Source organism: Gobio gobio (assembly GCF_949357685.1).
Source record: "Gobio gobio genome assembly, chromosome: 2".
In the NCBI taxonomy this organism is placed as follows: domain Eukaryota; kingdom Metazoa; phylum Chordata; class Actinopteri; order Cypriniformes; family Gobionidae; genus Gobio; species Gobio gobio.
Window position 1 is genome coordinate 52,391,229 of NC_137098.1, and position 22,298 is coordinate 52,413,526.

Here is a 22,298-nt window from a genome sequence, read left to right on the forward strand (position 1 = left end):
CGGGTCAGTTCCGTGTAGCACATTACGGGTCTCTTCGGGTTCGGGTATGAATTTTTGGACCCGTTTAGACCTCTAAACCTTACCCCTTCACGCGAATGTGCAAAACGAAGGGGTAGAGGAAAGGGAAGGGGTAAGGGGTAGAAATGGGATTGGGCCTTTTTTGCTATTATTGGAAATGGAAATCCTATGAAACGTTGATACAATTCTTTGCCTCTGTTCTTTAAATAATCAATCCTTGAGAAACGTTACTTCCTACACAATAATTGGCTCAAGTGCTCTGAAGTGTTTGTTCGAAATTCCTCAGGTGGACGCAGAAGAGCCCAAAATATTTACAACATTCCTCTTGCCATAATTGGAACAAAGAGCTGTGTTTCCAAAGCTGCAGTCCTCTCTTCCTTTTTGAAGTAGTAATCACTCTACAGGGGTCAAGACAACAACTGCCCACACAGAGTCCAGGAGAGCAAGGACACTGAAGACGGACATATCTTTTTCACAAAACTTATAAACCGAAAGAAGAGAGAGGAGACAAACAGACAGACAGAGAGAAAGAGTTTGTGATAGCTGAGATGGTATTTGCAAAAACAAGCAGACAAGTGTCTAGCATTCAAGTCACTGTGACCCAGCATGTGATAAGAAACCTGACTACTCATTCCTGGTACTCCCAAGATGCATGGTGTCCTATTTTCCAACGATCTGTGGATTGTCATAAGGTCCCTGATATTTGGAAGAAATCCATTGTTATTCCGATGCCAAAGAATAATGATTATAGGCCCCTAGCTTTGACATCATGTGTCATGAAGTGCTTTGAAAGATATCAGGTGCTCTTGTTAAAGAAGACAGAGGTAAAATTAGTTTTAGACCCATTTCAGTTTGCCTACAGACAAGGTTGTGGTACAGTGGATGGTATTAACACTATTAAAGCCATCCAAAAGCCTATGCACAGTTGTTATTTCTCGATTTTAGCTCTGTTTTTAATCCAATTAACAAATAAAACGCAGCAGGTTAAGGTTAACCATACGTTAGTTCCCCAATTCTCTTCACATTCGGGTCTATACAAATTAATGTACAAGTTCTGATCCTAGTAACCTCATAATGAAATATTCCGATGATACAGCTTTGCTTAGCCACTTGTATGATAATACTGATCTTTCTGTGCATCATTCAGAGGTAGAATTTTGTGAAGTGGTGTGACATTAATCATCTTGTTATAAATGTTAAAAAAACTGATTCAATTATTTTTAAACCGAGGTCAGTGGGGAACCACTCACCAATATATGTTCATAAGATACCCATTAAACAAGTGTGTTATTACTAGGGGTTGTACTAATCGTCATTTTAAGCATGACGTTGACTAGTCGCTGGCCTATAGAGGGCGCAAGAGTTTCCAACAATTAAAATGACAAATAAATGCATACTCAGAGAGCTCTCCACAAGACATGTTTTGTTATGCCACCTGGATGCTCAAGATTGATCGGCAGAATGCTTATTACAACAGCTTATTGTAGTTAATCACCGTTTTAAACTAATGCGGTGCTGCATTGTAATGCGCACACATATAGCTCGCACATCACATGGAGATCCCGCACGCCTCACAAAATCATTCAGTAGGACATAAATGTATTGTCAACACTGTTCTGTGATTTATAAATAAAATAGCTTAGAAACTGAAAAGTTCTAGCCTATATTTCTTAATAACTAAAACTCACAGCTTCTCTATTAGGAGAGAGAGCAAGCCAGGTAGAATTAATTCACACGCAATCGCTCTCTCACTAATGCATTCATATAGATAGCCTAATCTTTACTGTGCTACTTTATCTGTATCTGATTCAGAACAAGCAGATATCTGTGAGAAATAGAACAACCCAAAGACAAAAGAATTTAAAAATAAAAGCTGTTATGTAGGAGCGCTGTGTCATATTAGCTGTGCACAACAAAAAAAAACCTGCGTCTCAGCTTGAGGTTCAGGCTCATTTGTTCATTAATGACGTCATCAGCGACTAGTCGACTCGATTTTCATCACATAAATGTCGTTCAACCCCTAGTTCTTAGGTGTATCTGGGTGTTTATATGGATAACTTAATTAACTGGGGATTTCATGTGGATAGTGTATGCTGTGGCGTCTGCAACAGAGGTAAAAATGTTTACGTAGATTAAGAGTGAATGGGGTAGAACAGAAAGTAATGCAGGCCTACTATTTTACCAAGTTGTAATTGAAAGTGTAATACACTATGAATATACTGTATGGTTTGGTTACATTACAGTTCAGCTAAACTTGCTCGCATGGTAAAGATGGCTATGAGTTTTTAAAGATGGCCCGTTTTTATTTAATTGATAAAACACACTATTCCACATCCTGCCCAATACTGTCCTTCAAACAAACATGTCAGCTGAGTGCTATGAAACATACATGGTGAATATATCTACCATTACATAAATTAACCATGGTTTTACAATGAACAAAACAAACTAAAATAATAATAATAAACAAGTCTCTACGACTTACGACTTATATTCAGCCTTTCAGGCTTGAACCCCTAATAAATAACAGGGTAACTGGTTATTCAATGGTAACCACCACAAATTGAACATAGTTTTGCTTCAAATCCATAGTTTAACTATATGGTATGTGTGGTTATACAAATGGTAATCAATATGCCAAAAAACATGGTTTTACAACAATAAACCTTCTCTACAGCGTTCTGTTTGACGCGCATGTGCACGGCCTCCGCACCGCCGCTTGTTTAGTGAAGTTTGAAGCTTAATGCAGACTGTAAGGATGTGCTTTTATGCTAAATCGAAATACTCACATGAATTAGCAGCATTTACAGATAAGTATATAACTGTTCTCTATAGATCTAACGTTTTGCACTGAGGACTCAGGCGCATCTGTCAAAGCGCATGACAGGTAGGCCCATGTTAAACGTTTTCAAACGCTTGAGGCTTAAAATGAAGAATTCTCATGTTTTGGGCGCTTGGATCACGTACCTTTCCCACAGAAGCTCACTCTGTTTCCACTCCACCATTTCTAGAGGCATTTTGTCCATTGAAATGAGTTACGTAATTTGGTGCAACTGGTGGAAGCTTACCATGCACAGAGGGCAGACCCGATTAATCGATAATGAGAAAGAATCGTTGTCGATGATTTTCATTATCTTTTTATCGACTAGTTGTTGCAGCCCTACTTACTAGACACGAGAAAGTGAAAAATGGAGGACGGAAAAACATCTACTGATATACGTCCAGCCCCGTGGAGTTAAAAACAATTTTTTTTTTTAAAAACGCAATATCGAATCGCAATACTTGTGGAATCCCAATTTTTAAACATCACAATACATATCATATCAGCACTCAAGTATAGTAATCGGGTGTATCGTCCCAGCCCTAGGTTGGAGGCAGATCTGAATGTGAGCTTGTAATGAAGGGCCGGGATTAAGTGGACTAAATGATTGGAGTGCAGCATCGCCAGAGAGAAGTCATCAAGTTATCAAATTTAAAAATTAAAAATTACAACCTTACAAAAAAATCATATGAATGGATAAATCGTTCACAATAAGATTGATTAATTAACTACTTGATTACAGGAATTTAGAAATTTATGATTTCCATTTCATGCTGACAATAGAACTTCTAGATACCTTGGAAAGGATGAGTAGACCAAGGAAAGGCAGACTGATTTTTTTTTTTCTTCTATGCGCGTGAATTATGCTACAGGGCTTAACCATTGGAATGTCATCACAAGTCCTGACGTGTATGCATATTATGAAAAAGCCAATCACTTCTTCTATGGAGCGATAAAAACGACTTGCACAGCACACTACATAACATACTGCAGTGGCACGTATCATGCAATTTGAAATACAAACCATAACCAGTCCATTTACATAAAGAGACTGACCAAAATAATCGAGTAATTATAGTTGGAGTTGGGTGGGAGTGGAGGCAGCACAGTCTGGGGAAACTGACTCACTAAAACACACCAGCCCAGGCCGTCTCAGCGTTCACTCTCTCTCTCTCTCTCTTAAAAACACACAATTACAGACATAGGCCCCCAGAAGTCTTGCTATAAGCATCTTCATAAGGCCAAATATAGTTCTCTCACACACTTAAGAGTCAGCACTTCTCATTTAAATATACTATCTGATTACAAGCTTCTGCGATTGCACACATTGGAAAGAAATCATGTTGCATGAGACATCAACTAGATCACATGGATAACACAGACAGCTGTGGATGCTACAAATTCTGACACCAGCATACGCTGTATCTACTAACAAAACACACACTGTTCTTGTGAAAGCAAGTCACATTCGCTGACAACTGTGCCACAAAAAGCAGAAGTCTTTGGAAAGAGGTACCAATTTAGAAATATAAGGATTTTAAACCTGCTCACGTCAATAGAATAAAGGTAAAACACCATCAACTGCATCCGAGCTTAATATGAGGAGCATTTAAAAATGGCAATAAAAAAAACTCAAGCAAACATCTAAATTGAGGAGAGAAGAAAAAAAAGACAGAGATAGTGCTCCGGAGCCAGTAAGTCAATCTCAGCCAACCATTAAAAAAAATTGTCATCGATTAGCTTGTTTACATTTTATTGAGCGTTGTCTCATAATGTGTATATACCATCCATTAAAAGCACATCAGAATGTGAGAGGCCTTCCACTGTCCTTGAATTAGCACTAGGAAACAAAGATAGAAGAACACACAGTCCATTAGATCTGCACAGTCACATTAGCTAGCAAAATTTAGTGACCCATGCTTTACTACACAACTTGACCTTACAATATGATACATGGGAAGTCTCTGCATTACTTGATGTCCTTCTAATGTGCAGTGCAACAGTGCAGGAGAGATATTAGTTGTATATATTGGATTAACATAGATTTTTTTTTAAAAAGACCTGAGCCCAGTTGTTGAAAAGTAATCGAATATTGTCAAGATTTGATCGGATTGATTCAAAGCTTGAAAATGGGTTGTTCAAAATGATTAGATCTCAAAATCCAGTCTTGGTTTATATCCGATTTAAAATGTTATAGTTTATATAACATGTATATCATAGGGATGCACGATATATCGGCAACATATCGTTATCGGCCGATAAATGATTATTTTTGATGTTATCGTTATCGGTCCAATAAGAAAATTTGACCGATATAGTCAAGCCGATAGATAATGTATTATTTCCTTCAGCTGAGACGGACGCGCTGTCCACCATGATGGGTTTGAATTGCTCTAAATATGTTTGGAATCACTTCGAAAAGGAAAATACAGTTATGTGCAACATGTGCAGCGCAAGTCTTCTATAATCTACATAAAATGATAATGAGAATAGAATAGGCTGTAAAAGAGTGTTGTGTTTCAGCGCGTTTGTTGAGGGAAGAGCGCGCCCACGGAGTTACACCTTCATGACGAGCACAGTCAAGTTCGCTTGTGCATTCACAGCCTTTTGTGCCATTGTAAGTTGTAATATTATATTTATTATTATTCTGTGTATGTAATATCATATAGGATGCGTTTGGTTGAGTTAATAAACGATGCAGTAAAGCACTTCATTGTACCGGTCTTTAGCTTCAGCGCGCGCCCACGGAGTTGCACCTTCATGACGAGCACAGTAAAGTTTGCTTGTGCATTCACAGCCTTTTGTGCCATTTTAAGTTGTAATATTATATTTATTATTTTGTGTATATAATCCCATATAGGATGCGTTTGGTTGAGTTAATTAACGATGCAGTAAAGCACTTCATTGTACCGGCGCGCGCATTTCAAACAGAAATGCACAGCATTAATAACTACTGGGACTGTCCTATACATAACACTGCAATGAGAATATTTCTGTTATAAAACGTAGTGAATTCTCTGGGTTTAGTTGTTTTTCAGCGCGCTGTTGTGGGAAGCGTCAACAACGCATTCTGACCAGCACAGTCAAGTTCGCTTGTGCATTCGCGTCATTTTAAGCATATGTAAGTCGTAATATTACGTTTTTGTAGTATAAACATCTGATTAAAGTCATATAGGATGTGTTTCGTTAAGTCAATAACCCGCAGTGCTTCACTGTACCGGTGATCATCTTAAGTTTCAGCACGCTCTCAAACAGGGGAAGAGCATCCACAGGAGTTATAATCCTTCACCTATGCGTGATTTTGTGCTAATATATGTTGTAATATTATATTTATTTTGTATAAATATCTGATTGTTCTCATATATGATGCGTTTAGTTGTTAATTAAACTTCTAAGCGCTTCAGTTTATGGTTGTTCGTTCATTCTCTCCAGCTTCAGCGCGCTCTCAAACAGCAACATTATTCCTAATAGACTAGACTAATATTACAGATGTTTACTATTACTGTAATATTAAACATATTTTTTTTTTCAAAAACACAGAAGCATTATTTTTTATAATTAGCACTTTTATTGTTCTTGTATCATTTCCATCAACAATATGGTTTGATTAAAACCATTTCTTTATCGTCTGTGCGGAGGTTATTTCATGCACTTGCATTCTGATTCTTTATTATGCAGCCTAAGTAATGCTGTTCAATTAGGCTACTTGTTTGCATTATTTAGGTATATTATTTTTATTTTTTAGTCAATATAATTTTTGGTAACATTTTACAAATAAGGTCTCATTTTATTAATGCATTAACTATCATGAACAAACAGAGAGCAATAACCTTTGTTTCTTTTAGTAATAAAATGTTTGTGTTTTGTAACAGTCCATTCACAGTTCATACCTAATGTTAAAAGACACAACTTTGGGTCTGAATATGTTGAGATTAACATGAACTAAAATTAATAAATCCTGTTGAAGTATTGTTCATTCATTGTTGGTTAACTAATACTAACAAAAATTAAACCTTATTGTAAAGTGTTAAAAAAAAAATTTTGGCCATAGGAGTGTAAAATTAATTTGAAACGGTAAGGAATCTTACACTGGTTCAAATAGGCTACTGTAGTGTATAGGTTTGATTTATGTTGAAGTGTTTGGGACATGGCTTTTAATGGTGAGCCTTTTGTTTTTGTAATCAGGCTCTCAGAGTTTATTAAAATTTGTATTTAGATTTATCGGCCAATATATCGGTTATCGGCTTTCAAATATTAAGAATTATCGGTTATCGGTATCGGCCAAAATGTTCATATCGGTGCATCCCTAGTATATCATCTAATATATACATGCATATATATTTTTCTATTTTACTTTTGATTAGTTTAACTGTTAAAGTAATAAATAAGAAGAAGACAGTAGGCTACATATTAAGCCTTTCAATACAGTAAAGTTAAAAAAAAAAAATAATAATTTGGCAGCATAAAATAATCCCCCAATCAGCTGTCCATATCAAACAATCACTGTATAAACTACATTGGCACAAGCTTCAGAAATTAACCAGTCAAAAAGTAGCAACAACTGCATCCCTTATTGAATGTATATTTGTTTGTTCTTGTTGTGGGTCACATGAGGGGCTACGGAAACTCTAAAGGGACATGGATGGGAGGAAAAATACGAGAAATAAATATGAGGAAAAATAAGAAAAAGCCGTTTTTTACAGTGACATTATTTTCATAACATTTTCTCTCAAAATTCTCATTACTATAACGTGCAGCAGTAGAGGTCTGTAATTCCTATTATTTACAATGTTGTCTCATTAGATTTATATTACTTCAAGTCTGTGATACAGTATTTTAATATCTGATTTTTATGTAGACTGGATTAGAATTGGTTTTAATTTTCTTTTTTTTTAAATCTTTAAAATAAAACAAATTTCTTTTGATTCTTCCCTGCTAGAAAATGTCCTAGCAATATGATATATTCAACGAAGACAGTGTTTGTTTTTGACATTGGATTGGACATTAAAGTCAGTATAAAATGATTTTTTTTTTTTCATCAAAATGACAAACCAGGTGAAACAACAGACGTTTCTCTGGTGGCGAATTTAGTTCGTTTAAACATCCTTTTTCATACAAACTCGCATTCAGATATGCTTCCATCCAATTAATAACCGATGGATAGAACCCTACATTTTTCGATAAACCATTTTGCACACACATACATCAAAATATGTAAGAAAAGATGCATTGCTACTTGCATTACATTGTGGCTTTAATCATAAAATTGTCATTTTTATTAAGCTCACCATGCCCATGCACTGAGCGCATTTTTCACCACAAAAAGAAGAATCAAAAAGCTACATTTCTCTGTTTTTCTTTAGTTGGCCAGCAAGGGTTAGCTCTCCTGTCTTGTACATGCTTTAAAGAACACAGCTCCTTGTGTTTTTAAGTGCAGTCTTATGGGACTGGTGTAAAAGAACCACATACAATGATTTTCAATGTCATAAATAAACATGCAAATATGACCACGGCCAGGAAGCTAGGCTGTGCTCGCAATGTCCATTCTGTAAATGAAAGTCCCACCAGAGGGTGTGAGAATATGAAGCCATTATCAATGTGCCCCACACACCACCCTGCTAGCACCAAAATTAGCATCACACAGTTCCACTATCTAAACAACAATGTAAAACACAAACTGGTCGCTAAGTTACAGGAAATTTATTCAATTGGTGATTGGTACTGGACCTGTAGGTTAACTATGAGGAAAGTAAGCGGAAAAATGACTGTGCACAGTATGCTCTCTACATTGTGTGTACTTGCTCAAGACATTGTGAATATTATGACGGTTAAGTAGCCTAACTGTAATTGAATTCACTGCAGATCTTCACCATAAACAGCTTTAGTTGAGTCATAACATAGATGATGTTGTCATATTTGTATGACAGGCTAAAAATAACTAAATGAGAATAAACATACACAATGAAAGCTAAACTAAAGCTGAACTAACTAACCGAAAATACTGCTGGATTGTTGATTTCATTAAACTGTCATAACACATCCTTTTCCAGAATGTCAACCACTTCTGACAGAGAATTGCTGACCTTTAACTGAAATCTGTGGTTTGCAAATTCAGCTCCAGCTGGATAAAAAGTAGAAAGTCCACATGAAAAAATAACTGTTCATTTGCTGACAACTTAATTTGTTCTTCACAAGCAACTTTTAACTAATTTCTCCCATAACTACTAATGTCTACTAAAAACAAATGTGTCATTAAGCTCTGGCGGAATACATTTTAAGAAAAAATAAAAAGCCAGTGTTTTGAGGAGAAGTTAAAAGCCTGGGTTACTTCCTTAAATACAATGGACAGCAACAAAAGAACACAGTGTAAACACTTCTTTTGGTTTGTTTTCAAATAAAGAGCATTATTCATTATAGTCCAATATCCGCTTGCTCTCTCCGGGAGTCCTGCAGGGAACCGTGTGAGAGGAATACTAACTAAAACTTTCTCTAAACCGCTACTGAGCGCCTACTTTCCCAGCCTGACAACTTGAATGGAAGATTTCCTGGCAAGTCTCTGAAGTGAGAAGTTGAACGAACAAGGAGAACAGGCTCTCCGGGCACCTTTGAACCAAAATGTCACATTACACCCCGAGCCCGGTAGCCTCCTCTACGGTTAATTAAGTCTTACCGGAGCGTTGGTCCAATGCAGTTCGTGTCTGTGCTCTCAATCTCACGCAGGATTCGCTCGTGCTCCGCCGCTGTCTCCGCGCTCGCCATCTTCCATATCCTCGCGACGCGCTCGAGAAAACACACACAGCGCCCAGAGTGAGAGAGGGGGGAAAATACTGGACCTTTTACTTCCGGTAGTACTGGAACTATTAATTACTGCGAAATAAGTTGTTGAGTGAACAAAAAATCTGTAATATCCGTATTTATCTGTAATAGTTTAATGAGGAGACAATGAGGAGACATGTAATTTAAAACGTAATTGTTTTTAATTATACAACAATTAAATACAACTTTTTTAACTTGTCATAGTTAAAGAAAAATAAAGCGAGAAATGTATCTAAAAAACGTTTACATTAATGACTGAATTTATTGTATACTTTGAATGCTAATTATTACAACTCTAGCGTCAACTAAAAACTGTATTGCAAGACAGTGACATCTAGTGCTTCATGTACCAAACAAACCAGCACTGTGTTAATGGATATTAAGTTATTAAACATGACATGGTAATAATTTATTTTTTGATGTACTTATTGCATCCTTACCATAGCATTATCAGTGTTTCTGCGGTGGTGATTCATTTATAAATAATGATTGTTGTCTATAGCAACGCTCTATAATTGACCAATCATCCGGGAATCAAAAACTAATTATTCAACCATCAACTCATCAGAGTATTTCATATCCATTCCTTTATTTGGTAAATATAGCCCAGGGTGATCAAGACCCGGGCTGACTAGACTATACGTGATTTTAAAACGATTCATATTTATTTCTCTATAGCTAAAACTTTTTCATTTAAGCAACAGCAATGCCCGTGTTCGTTTTATGTAGCCAACGTTATATATTTGTTATGTATTTCCTTGATTTGTTATAGACTTAATTGTTGTTTACATTGTTTAGTGCGTGTTTAGCACTATGTTGAGTCGAAAGTGAAATCCTGTTGCGCTTATATTCCGCACAGCACGGGCGGGTGTCGGAGAGAAGCAGGAGTCCAAACAGAGCCTGTCCAAACACCAGAGACCCAGATCACCCGGAAGACTCTACGTAAGACGCCAGAAATCGGTAAGACACTCGATAGTTGAAATATTAAGAATTAATTAATGCAAGAAGCGATGTTGAAACTACTATAAAGCAGAACGGAAACTTAAAAAAGTTATTAACTCACCGTCGTTGGACGGTATAACTTCATTTTAAGGGTTTTGGGTGGCACTGAGCCTCAAAAATGTAAACAGAAGTTTCCCGTTGGCCCCCCTTTTTTATATATATGAACGTGTGGAATTGAAATGTAATTATGGTTGCCATCATGGTAAGAAACTCGACAAACACGACAACTAACGTTAGTTTGGTGTTTGTGAAGCTTGGAATTGATAATACTGTTGTTTATTGTCGGTCAGGTGTAATATAAAGCAGGTTAGTTCTCTGAAGTCAGCTCTGAGAAATGTGTCTGTGTCCGTTTACACTATAAACGATCGCGGCGGGAAAGCCTGGCTGAGTTCAGACCATAACACTGTTTTTTTTTTATGATATCTCATGAGTGAGTGAGATGCTGCGCAACAGTGTTGATTGTATCAGTCGTGAAGACTCTTAAGAGCAATCGTGCTCTTATTTGATCTGTTTGAGACCCCATTCATAACGTGGGATAGCACATAATACAGTCATGGCTTCTTGACAAATAATGTTAGTACAGTAACCAATGCCTCCATTTACTAAAACACTTAAACGTGTATTTATGAAAATCAACTTTTTTCTTTTCTTTAACTTAGAGTTTAATCATGGCACAAATGTTCAGCATCTCTGACAATGAGTCAGAGACGTCAGAAGACTGTGAGGACTCTGGACAGACAGAACATAAACATAACAGTGGATCACCACAGAGAAAGAAGCACCTCACTGTGCCTGATAGGCTGAAAGGTGAGTCAGTCTCAAGGGCCTGTGGGATAGTTAGAAGAACACACGTCATTTCTGCTGTATCCTGGATACACCTCACTGCACATTTACAAGACAAACGTAAAGAAAGTCACCCAAAAAAGAAAGTTACCCCATGATTTACTCACCCTCAAGCCATCCTAGGTGTATATGGCATTGTTCTTTCAGACAAATACAGTCAGATTTATATTAAAATATGTCCTGGCTCTTCCAAGCTTTATAATGTGAATGGCAGCCCAAAATAGTGTATCCATTCATTAAGAAGCGAATCGATGGGTTTTTGTAAGAAAAATATACATATTTAACACATTATAAAGTAAAATATCTAACTTCCAGCGGACAGCCTTCCGTATTCAACTTACAAAAGAAGCATAACTGGCGCGGCGATGACATCGACGTAGCGTAAGCATGGACTACAGGCACTAAACTTTCAGTTGAATACATAAAGCGGCCCATCGAAAGCTAGATATTTTACTTTATAACATGTTAAATATGGATATATTTCTTACAAAAACCCATAAATTCGCTTCAGAAGACCTTTAATAAACCCCCAGAGCCGTGTGGATTACTTTTATAATGGATGGATGCATTTTTTGGGGCTTCAAATTTTGGGCTGCCATTATAATGCTTGGATTAGCCGGGACATTTTTTTGATATAACTTTGATTGTATTCATCTGAAAGAAGAATATAAACCTAGGATGGCTTGAGGGTGAGTAAATCATGAGGTCATTTTAATTTTTGGGTGAACTATCCTTTTAAGACAATTTCACTTTACATGAAGAAATACTTTAAATGTAATTCTAATATGATGTCCGATCTGATCAGGCAAGGGTCATTCAGTATCATATGCCATTGTAGGAGAGCAGCTGGGAAGACAGAGGAATCTCTCAATGAATGAGGAGGATCTGCTGGAGACCGAGTCCGCAGATGAAGGCGATTTCAGGCCTAGATCTCGCTCTGCTCCTCCTGCTTTGTGGGCAGCTAAGAAATATGGCCAACAGCTAAGGAGAATGAGTGATGAGTTTGACATCCTCCTTGATAAAGGGGTAAGAAAACAATTATTTGGCATAATAGGAGAAGAGGAGGTTTTGGACTATTAAAGAGTAAACTGAAACCTACTTATTTAACCATAAAATGGATCGTTAAAATCTTTTTCTCATCTCTTACAGATGAAAAGGGCGAAGAGTGCAGCAACAGCACGTCAGATGCGACAATCCCCCAGCTGGTTGGCCTTCCTTTGGAGTCACAAAGAGTCTGAAGCTGAGTCGCGCCCTGCAGAGTGATTGACAGACAGTGAATGAATGATGGAAGAGGAGGGAAAAGAAGACTACTGTACATAACAATTGATGGCAGGAGAAAAGGATGCACTGCTTTGAAGAGAAGGAAAAATTCCATTGATTGGTTTTAAACCTTTTCCATGAACTGCACTGGGACCCTTGACTGTTGAAAAGCATGAACTGTATCTCACTGGCATGTGCTATGCCACAAAGAAGACAAAAATGGAGAATCTCCTTTGACTTTTCTTAAGCTCTGGGAATAATATGCAGTAAATTCCATGAATGTGAGTTGGATATCTGTTTGTTCAAAACACAGACTTTCTGTCACTCTGCCATATCGGCTTTTAGGTTCAGATAAAATACTTTTTAACAAAGGACATCAAAAATAGTCAAAGATATTTTATAATGCATCATTTGTTAAAGAAATGATTAGCAATATTTAAAGGGACTTTGGCCACTTAGAAGAGCCCTTCTGTTTTATAACCATCTGAGTCATAAAAATCTCTTGGAATCATCTCAACCAATTAGCACAAGAGCCCATAAAAACAAGACTGTGTCTGAATACCCATGAGAACAAGAACAGAGGACACCATCATAACTGGTATTACTTGAAAAATACAAATTTTCAATGCCTTGTAACTTTTTTTTAATTAGATTTTTTTATTATTATTGTGATGTTATTTTGTTGTTTGTAACAAGTATAGTCTAATCAAAACTCTAATAAACCACTTTCAGCAAAGGTTGCTCTTAGCAGCACTAGTGTAAAACATAAGTACTGTACTTCATGTTAATAGTATTTGGCACTATGTATCTTTGTTTCCAAGTCTGGTTTAATATACTGTTTGCATCAGAACATCTTTTACAATTACATTTTGAATTGTCAAACAAAAAAATTCAATGTCGCACTAAGCATTAAATAAAGAGACATGTAGCTTATGCTGTGGGCTGTACATTTTTACACCTGAACAACCTTGGAATGTCACTGAATCGTTGTCTTTAAGACACTTGTGTTGGATCCCAGCAGAACTTCTCCCCACAATCAAGTGCGGAGAGCCTCTCCATATCCTTCTCGCTAATCTCAAAGTCAAACAGACGCCCGTTCTCCTCCACGCGGTCTGGTTGACGTGATTTGGGCAGCACTGGAATGTTCTGTTGTACAGCCCACCTCAGCAACACTTGGGCTGGTGTCCTCCCATAGTCTTTAGCTAAATCCAGAACCATGTGGTCTGATATCAGAAGCCCTGTTCCAAGAGAGGAGTATGCCTGAAAACACACCCCACTTTCTTTACAAAGTGCCCTCAGGTCTTTTTGGACCAGCTTTGGGTGGAACTCTACCTGAAGAACCGCTGGGGGCACTTTACAGCTCTTAAGCAGCTCCTGCATGTGTGTTACTGTGTAATTCGACACCCCAATGGCCCGAAATGTTCCTTCTGAGTAGAAATCCTCCAAAACTCTCCAGCTTTCAGCACGGTTTTCAGGATTTTGTTTATCCCCGACTTGCAGCCCCTGCGTACCTGGCCAATGGATAAGATATAGGTCAATGTAGCCCAATCCCAACTGCTCCAGGCTCCTCAGGCAACCGTCCCTAGCTTTGGAGCCCTGGTCTTTGGGACCCAGTTTGCTAGTAATGAAAACGTCTTCTCGTGAGAGGCCATGCTTGGGCAGCAGGCAACGGAGGGCGTGACCTACATGTGCCTCGTTACGGTACACAGCAGCAGTGTCAAAGGCACGGTAACCAGCTGCCAAAGCAGTGTCTACAGCATTGTAAGTGTCCTCTTGGCCCTGCAAACGGAAAGTACCCAGTCCCAATAGAGGCATTCGAGTCCCAGTGTTGAGAAGCACAGATGGCTGAGGGTCAGTCATTATGAGAGGAGGAAGCCTTGCTTTGGAGACTATGGAAACCGAAGTGCATAAATATTAGCCATGAAACAGCTATTAGATTAAAAATGCACTGTCAAGGTAAAATGATACAGAGACAAACTCACCCTGCAGGTTTTTTGAAAATGAAGACACACAGTCGCCAGTGACTTCAGCACAGTCAAGGTCCAATGATCTCACTGTTCCATGTCAATAACAATGCTAATTTATCTACGTACTATCTGTAAACAATAGGAGATAAACTTTGTGCAACAGTCTTATCTTCGTCTGCTGCTGTTTTACAACTGCTCAACCTAACATGATCATGTGACAATAAAGGGGCGGAACATATTTCTGTGGATCTCTCGTCGTCACCAGAGCCGTAGAGATAGCAGCTGATTCGCGCCTCACTGGATGACGCTTTTGACCAATCAGAGTTTGTTGTCGTGAGCTGGGGGGCGGGACGCGACAGCTCGACAGTCCCGCGCCTTTCAGTCATATTTGGCGCCGAATACTTGAGGCGTTACGGTAACTTATACTTTTGCCGCTGGCTGTTTATTAACCATATAATTTCCATTTAGTACATTTTAAAAAGGCTAAATAGGCTATATAAATTACTGGACCTCTTTTATTAATCATTTGTTCTAGCTAGCTCGAGGTTTTGTTTGTAAAACGTTGGATTTCTGGACACTATACATTTATGAACAAGCATAAACATAAAACATTGCATTTATAAAATAGACTAACGTTATAACATACTTTCTTTTGTATGTATCTTGTTTTTGTTTTTCAGTGAAGATTCTGTTCATATATGTCAAGTAACTATGTCAATCCAGGCCTTTTCGTTCCCTGTACCTGAGACCAGATTTTTTCAGGCTGGACAACATGTCTTCAAATTCAAGATAAGACGGGGAGAAATGAGCAGGTAAGAACATGCAAGGTTATTTTATTTGTTTAAAGTATGTAGTATTATTTTGACAATACATTTAAACTTGATATCAGACAGAAAATTATAGTTTCTCAAGAAATATTTGACTTGGATATTGCCATTCACAGCATTGATGATGAGGAGGACATGCTGAATGGGATGCTAGTCACTGAGGAGCTGGAGGTTTTTTAAGATCAAGATTATAATTTTGGATTCATAAACTTTGGGAAGATTTGATTCTTGATGTGATTTTGCTTCACAGAATGCTGTGCGTGCAGTACTTGTGAACCTGGATGGTCTTCACCCCTTCACAACCCAGCATTTCACCATTTTCCCCTGTATGCTTTTCTGAACATAACTTTAAAGGGATAGATCACTCAGAAATGAAACTTCTGTCATCATTTACTCACCCTTATTTTTGTCCCAAACTTGTGTGAAGATATTTTGGAGAATGTGAGTAACCACACAGTTTTGGCAACCATTGACCTGTGTTGGGGAGTAAGTTACATGTAACTAGATTACGTAATTTAACAGAGACATCCGTGACATTTACTGAGAAAAATGCGTAATTAAATTAGTTACTTGTGAAAATGTTAATGATTACAAAAGGAATTACATCTGAATATTTTCTGTTAAAAGCTAGGATATGTTGAATCATATTAATTTGTCTTTGACGCGCATGATGCCTCCTGCCATTTAAAGGCTGTTTAGGAAAGTGATGCTATTCTAATGCTTTTGATTGGTTCTCGTTTGAATTTGCAGCGCACTACGTGCCAATTACATCAATCCACATTGCAGATGGAAGCTTTAGGCTACAACCTGTCTTGCCACCATGGCAAGTGTTAAAAATGTGTTCCAGTGCTGGAAATAGAAAAAAGTAATGCAATGTAATCAGTTACATTACTTTAATAAAGTAATTTAAATATTTACACTACTTCAAATAGGGTAGCTTGCAATCTGTAACCTATTACATTTCGAAAGTAACCTTCCCAACACTGCCTTTGACTTGGGACTAATCATTGTATCACTAAAAAAACACTTTTTTTAATAGACCTTTTTTGTGTGTGTTCCACAGAACAGAGAAAGTCATGCAAGTTAGTGATGACAATTTTCATTTTGGGTGAACTGCCCCTTTAAAGATATTAAAGAGCTCAACCTACAGGGGGCCTTGACTTTTAACTTATTTTAATTAGAAAAACTGAACTGCTGTGAATAAAATGTTGCATTCAGGGTCAGTTAAAGTAGAAGTGATAAGTGTAATTTCTACAAATATTGGACCATTCATTCCCTTGACAACATACAACACTTACAGACAAGAGTAAATGGGAACAAGTGTCCAAAATGAGGTTCATGAAGGAGGGTGTAAAACTGTCTCCGTACCCCTTCCTCATCACACTGTATGTGGACTATCGTGAACCAGCCTTTCAATGCGCAGGTGGGCGGCATCTCAGTTACAGTACACTTCCTGAACACTTTGACATATGCTCTGAATTAACTTTGTCTCTTGTTTACCAGTAACACATACCAAGTCCTGGAACACTTCGGTGAGTGTCTCATTAAATATTCATTTCTTGAGTTATATTGAGCTTATTTTGTGGTTCATTTCTTAATTGAGCATGTACATAATTTCTTGTCATGGTGCATGGTGTTCAAATCCTTAGAATTGTCACAAGCTGACAAAAGTAAATGTAAATGCCCTCAGGAGTCTATATCGAGAAGTCCACGGTGTGCTAGTGAGCCAATGAGGACAGTCCAAACCACTGCAATGGATCATCCAGAAGAGGGCACTACGAGCCAACACAAGCAGAATAAACTAACCACAGAAAACTCTCAGTGCTTTCAGTAAGTGTGTTGATGAGCTGCATTTTGCATGCTGTATGTGGCGATCAAATCTGTCTCTCTCATAGTGTATTTAATCATTTTTATTACACCACATGTACGTTCATATCTGTACTTCCTCAAAGTCTTTGCTGAATGCATAGTGTCACTGTAGGACATAAATGGAAATAAAATGGCAGAACAGCATCATGAGCTAAACTTTAGCTCATGACTCACATACAGTAAATAGATACCAATAGATAATTTATAACATACAATTATAGGAGGGTGTTTATAAGTATGCTACCTTTCATGGGATCTTGCTATCAGACAGACACAAACAAAGGAGACATTTGTGGGATTTTCCATTTTGTTTTCGGTGATGGTTGATAAGCCAATAAGGTTGTTGACCCGAGTGATGAGGTGTTGAGTCAGATGCAGTAGTTATGAAACAGCAGAGCAGAGGAGCTTGAGCATGGGGCGCCATCTCAATGAGGCTGTCACTCAATCAGGAGGCAGAACATAATAATTTAGCTGTTAAAATAACATCCCACCTCATCCAATTCCTCCACGTAGGAGGAGATGCACAAATCAATAAGCCAGCGGAGAACAGAATTTGACATGTACTTTTAAGTCCATCGTGTCCTCATTTTGTTTGTGGTGGGCGATGGGGAAATGACGGTTGGTTCATTCTGGCGAGGACTCCAATAATTCAGTGGAGTTTACACAACTCACCTAATGCGGTGTCGAAAATAGATGGCTTTTCACTGGGAATTTGTGTGTATGTGCACAAGCCCTCCAGCTGATACGCTTACAGACTTGCCTACAACAGGTCTTTTGTTTTTATGTTAAATGTGCTGGAAAAGGGAACAGGAATTAGATGTCAAAAAAAGAGAACCAATAGATCTTTCTCTCCCTGTCTTCCTTTTCAGGGAGTCCCCTTGCTCGGCCAATGGTGCAGAAGCGATGTTTTGTGGCAGTGAGGTTAGTGTATGAATGTGTGTGTTGGAGGGAGACAGTTCTTCTGTCCATCACTCACTCACTCACACACACACTGTCTCAATTGTTAATCATCTTTAATTGTCCCTGCAGGGTGCACAATCTGACACATTAGCCCATTCAAGTGGCATAACTACACCATGATGTTAATTATAGAAGCTGATAAAAATAAAATACCTGTTTCAGGTACTTTTCATTTGTGAAACCATCCATCACTGGTATTTTCTTCATCGTTTTCTCGTTTCTTTTCTGTTGTAGATTCATGCTGATTCAGATGTCAATTGTCTACCAACACCACATGTGTATAATGGTAAATTGCATATATCAGTGTCTTTCCTAATATTAAAGGGTTAGTTCACCCAAAAATGGAAATTCTGTCATTAACCCACAAGACCTTTGTTCATCTCCGGAACACAAATTAAGATATTTTTTATATCTTTTTGACCCCTCTATAGACAGCAATTTAATTACCACTTTCAAGGCCCAGAAAGGTAGGAAAACATTGTTACAATAGTCCATGTGACTACAGGGGTTCACCCCTTAACTGTCACCGTCCCACAGGTGGGACGTCTGGTGCTCTTTTTTTCCGTATATTATATTTAAGTAATTATCATAAATTAGGTATCATTTGAAAGCTTACAAACTCAAAATTCATCCTGTGAAAACCGTTTTGAAATCGGACATTGTGTTACCATGGAAACGGTACTCTAAATTCTTCTAGCGGGCTCCTCCCCTAGTGGGCAATGTCATGTTTCATATTACAACAATTATTTTAACTACTTTATAATTAAAATCTTTTCCAATCTTGAGAAACCACATATTGTCGGAAGGGTCCATATTTGGTGACTGTTTTGTGATGGAAGTGATATTTGGACAGAAATTTACGGGAAAATGCATCAAAAAAACAATCAATGGAATTTGAATGACACCCGGTGGCTATTTTTGGTATAGCGCCTAAACAAAATCTCATGGGGACTTCAATTTTTGTGATATCAACTTCAAATTTGGAACACAACTTGGTTAGACATATGGCTTTGATTTTATAGTAATTTTAGAGTAAAACATTTTTTTTGTAAAATATATATATTTTATATGAAATAAAAAATATTTAGTACAGTATTTTTCATTTACAGTAGATTTAAACTTCCATAACTTTTTCATACTTTGATAGTGTTAATTAAATTGTTGCCTATGTGGGGTCAAGAGAGCTCTCGGATTTCATCAAAAATATCTTAATTTGTGTTCCCGAAGATGAATTTGTGGGTTTGGAACAACATGAGGGTGAGTAATTAATGACAGAAGTTTCACTTTTGGGTGAACTATCCCTTTAATTTTTCTTTATTAATTTTCAATGATTATTTAAAATCCTATGCATTTAGTAAATGGCTAAGCAAGCAGAATTTTGTCATTAGATTTCCCATCTTTTCTCTTTTATTCATCATCGAAGCGCTACTTACTCCTTTTGGGGAGCAAATAATCAGTTAAAATTAGTTGTCGACCGATATGGGCTTTCAATGACAGATGGAGGAAATTATCTCCCCTGAGGGCCCCACGAGGAGGGCCAATGTACAGGGGGCACAGAAAACCTAGCAACGCCACTCAACATTTCCTCCAAATTCACCAAAAAAATGACAACAGAAATTGTTATCCACTATTATGCACTGACAAAGCTGTCAATAGAATCTGTAACTGACAAAGTGGTGAACATGTAACAAGTTACTGGGCAATGCTGATAATTTCAGCATGATAAAATTGTGTTCAATATTGGTCTATAATTAGTTACAAATAATAAGTGTTTATGAACTCAAATGTAATGGTTTTAAATATTATAGACTTTCTAACACCTTGTTTAGATGCCCCTCACAATCCTGACCCTAATTCAGCAACTGGACAGAACACTGGAATCATTACTAGAATGGCCAGGTAAGAAATCTCTAGCGAAATATGAAATATGACAATGTCCGTTTTGACATTATGACTAAAATACAAGTTTGAGCTGTTTTAACTGAAAGCAACTTGCACTGGCATATCTTAAAATATGTCAGTGCCATTGTTTTGTCTCAAGATATGTTCGTCTAAGGTATGTAAATAAAAGCATGTTCTAATTGAACTAAGGCCTAATCCTGGCTTAAACTAAGCCCTGTCTGTGAAACCAGGCCTAAATTACATATTCATTCAAATCTGCAGTCAATTCTGCACTACACAATAGAAGTTATGACATTGAAAACTACGAGAATAGATTGTTTTCTTGATGTTCTTCCTGCTCTTTTCACAGCTCACTGTTTCCCTTCTCTCTGTTCTTCCGTAAGAGTCCTGCTAATTAAAAAGTTCAAACCATCATTCCTTGACACTTAAGGAGTTCCGACCTGTTTTTGTTAAAGAAAAGGCTGTTTTATGTCTTTTTCAAGGTTTTGAATAGCATTCTGTGCATTCTGTTTGTTTTTTTTTGAAACGTATCAATAATGGTTCCAACTGTGTTCATTTACGCTGTATGAGCATTACAAATACACACTAATATTTCAAACTGTTGCTTTGGGTGAAAATACCTTTTGTTGCATGTCACTCTCACTAAGCCTGAAATTACATTGTATGTTCTATTATGCGTTCACCTGAATGGAGTCGTTAGAACATCACGTTTTGTTCACTTTTTAGTGTTTCTGTGTGTTTGAGTGTGTGCATGTTGTTGCATCATCCGCTAAATTGAGTGTGTGTGTGGCAGACCACTCTCAATAAGGTGAGGTCATCGGCCAAGGCTATACATGCCCAATCCTCTTGTCTCAAAATCCACACCTGTTTCTGGCTGCCTTTGCGAAATTATTACAGGATCAGAAGAAGAATTAGTTGAAGCTCTCTTGTATCTATCTGTCAAAGACTTCTAACTTTGGCTTCATGACTCAAGAAAAAGCCTAGATTTATCTCTCTTGTTTTTATTTTCAGAGTTTACATATCGCTGTAACCTGGAAACCAGGCGAGTCATGAAGAATTATATTATTAATACATCCGCTTGCTCTTTATAGCAGCTGCCAAAACAACAGGAGAGGGCATGGCCTCACGTTTTCACTTGATGAGCTAATTATATTCACATCTCGACCTTTAAACCTCCATGTCAATCAAGCTCTGAACGTTTTTTTCTGAGAAGCTGGTCTTGTATACATCTTAATATCTCTTTATAATTACACTCCATCCTGTGACAAAAACCCAGGAGACCTTGAAGTATGAATCATGCTGATCGTGTGTGATGTGAGGAGGTGGGTTGAGAAGATGATGAATTATGTCATCCATTCCATTTGCAATGACATAATAAATTGTGCGTGTTGGAAAGTGAATGGATTAATAGTAGTTTGCTAGTATAGTCAGCACCCAGGAATGCATTGTTAAGAAGTTTTAATTTAGCCTTTGCACTAAAATTGCATCACCATTTATTTATTCATTTAGACACTTAAATCCAATGACCACATTTAAATGCACATCTTTTTTCTGATTAAGTTCAGACTATTTTTCTTTTTTTGTGGAACAGTAAAGAATTTTTTGGAGTAACAAAAAATTCAAATAAATGATTTTCTTTCGATTAATCAAAGAATCCTGAAAAAAAATCTAGTTGTCCACAAGTATTAAGCAGCAACACCGTTTTCAAAATTGATTATAATAAGAAATGTTTCTTGAGCAGCAAATCAGCATATTAGAATGATTTCTGAAGGATCATGTGACACTGAAAACTGGATTAATGATGCTGAACATTCAGATTCACCATTACAGGATTAAAAAAAGAAAACTTTCACAATATTACTGTTTTAATGGCTAGTTCTGTCATGAAACTCTAGATGGCGCAGGCTTAACACAAGCTAATGATATTTACAACGTTAACTACTTGGCACAAGCTGATTGGTCCGTGTTGCATCTGCAGCCAATAAGCTTGCTGCTCAACATTGAAATGGATGG

General features: G+C 37.4%; 3 protein-coding genes across 12 annotated transcripts in view; 1 reads left to right on the forward strand and 2 right to left on the reverse strand.

The window, feature by feature from the left end:
- The window catches only part of exoc6b (exocyst complex component 6B), a 107,715-nt gene extending 98,060 nt beyond the window's left edge, over positions 1-9,655 (reverse strand). For 6 of the 9 annotated variants that reach the window (XM_079810769.1, XM_079810764.1, XM_079810771.1 and 3 more), the window contains exon 1: positions 9,510-9,655. In XM_079810769.1, coding sequence (XP_079666895.1) covers positions 9,510-9,598 — 89 coding nt within the window. In that variant the 5' untranslated portion in view covers positions 9,599-9,655. The remainder of the gene's footprint in view (positions 1-9,509) is intronic. The other 3 variants (XM_079810772.1, XM_079810770.1, XM_079810768.1) reach the window with 1 other exon arrangement.
- Positions 9,282-13,692, forward strand: badb (BCL2 associated agonist of cell death b). Of its 2 annotated transcripts, XM_079810776.1 has the most exons (5): positions 9,282-9,684; positions 10,515-10,615; positions 11,317-11,464; positions 12,339-12,526; positions 12,650-13,692. In XM_079810776.1, the coding sequence occupies exons 3-5, from the start codon at positions 11,326-11,328 to the stop codon at positions 12,761-12,763; spliced, it is 441 nt and encodes a 146-aa protein (XP_079666902.1). In that variant the 5' UTR covers positions 9,282-9,684; positions 10,515-10,615; positions 11,317-11,325; the 3' UTR covers positions 12,764-13,692. The 2 variants fall into 2 exon arrangements, with proteins under 2 accessions (XP_079666902.1, XP_079666901.1); XM_079810775.1 differs by lacking the exon at positions 9,282-9,684 and having other exon boundaries at positions 10,528-10,615; positions 12,306-12,526.
- On the reverse strand, positions 13,406-14,949 carry LOC307122635 (glyoxal reductase). Its single transcript, XM_079810774.1, has 2 exons — positions 14,743-14,949; positions 13,406-14,649 (listed from the first exon to the last, which is right to left on the reverse strand). The coding sequence occupies exon 2, from the start codon at positions 14,618-14,620 to the stop codon at positions 13,754-13,756; it is 867 nt and encodes a 288-aa protein (XP_079666900.1). The 5' UTR covers positions 14,621-14,649; positions 14,743-14,949; the 3' UTR covers positions 13,406-13,753.
- Between the last annotated feature and the right edge of the window lie 7,349 nt (positions 14,950-22,298).

What these genes read in the sequence shown, in the direction of transcription:
- badb (XM_079810775.1), top strand. Translation starts at nt 11,326, where the DNA reads ATGGCACAAATGTTCAGCATCTCTGACAATGAGTCAGAGACGTCAGAA. An exon ending in TGTGCCTGATAGGCTGAAAG is followed by an intron (nt 11,465 to 12,305) that starts GTGAGTCAGTCT and finishes CGATCTGATCAG; the next exon opens with GCAAGGGTCATTCAGTATCA. An exon ending in ACATCCTCCTTGATAAAGGG is followed by an intron (nt 12,527 to 12,649) that starts GTAAGAAAACAA and finishes CATCTCTTACAG; the next exon opens with ATGAAAAGGGCGAAGAGTGC.
- LOC307122635 (XM_079810774.1), bottom strand. Translation starts at nt 14,620, where the DNA reads ATGACTGACCCTCAGCCATCTGTGCTTCTCAACACTGGGACTCGAATG.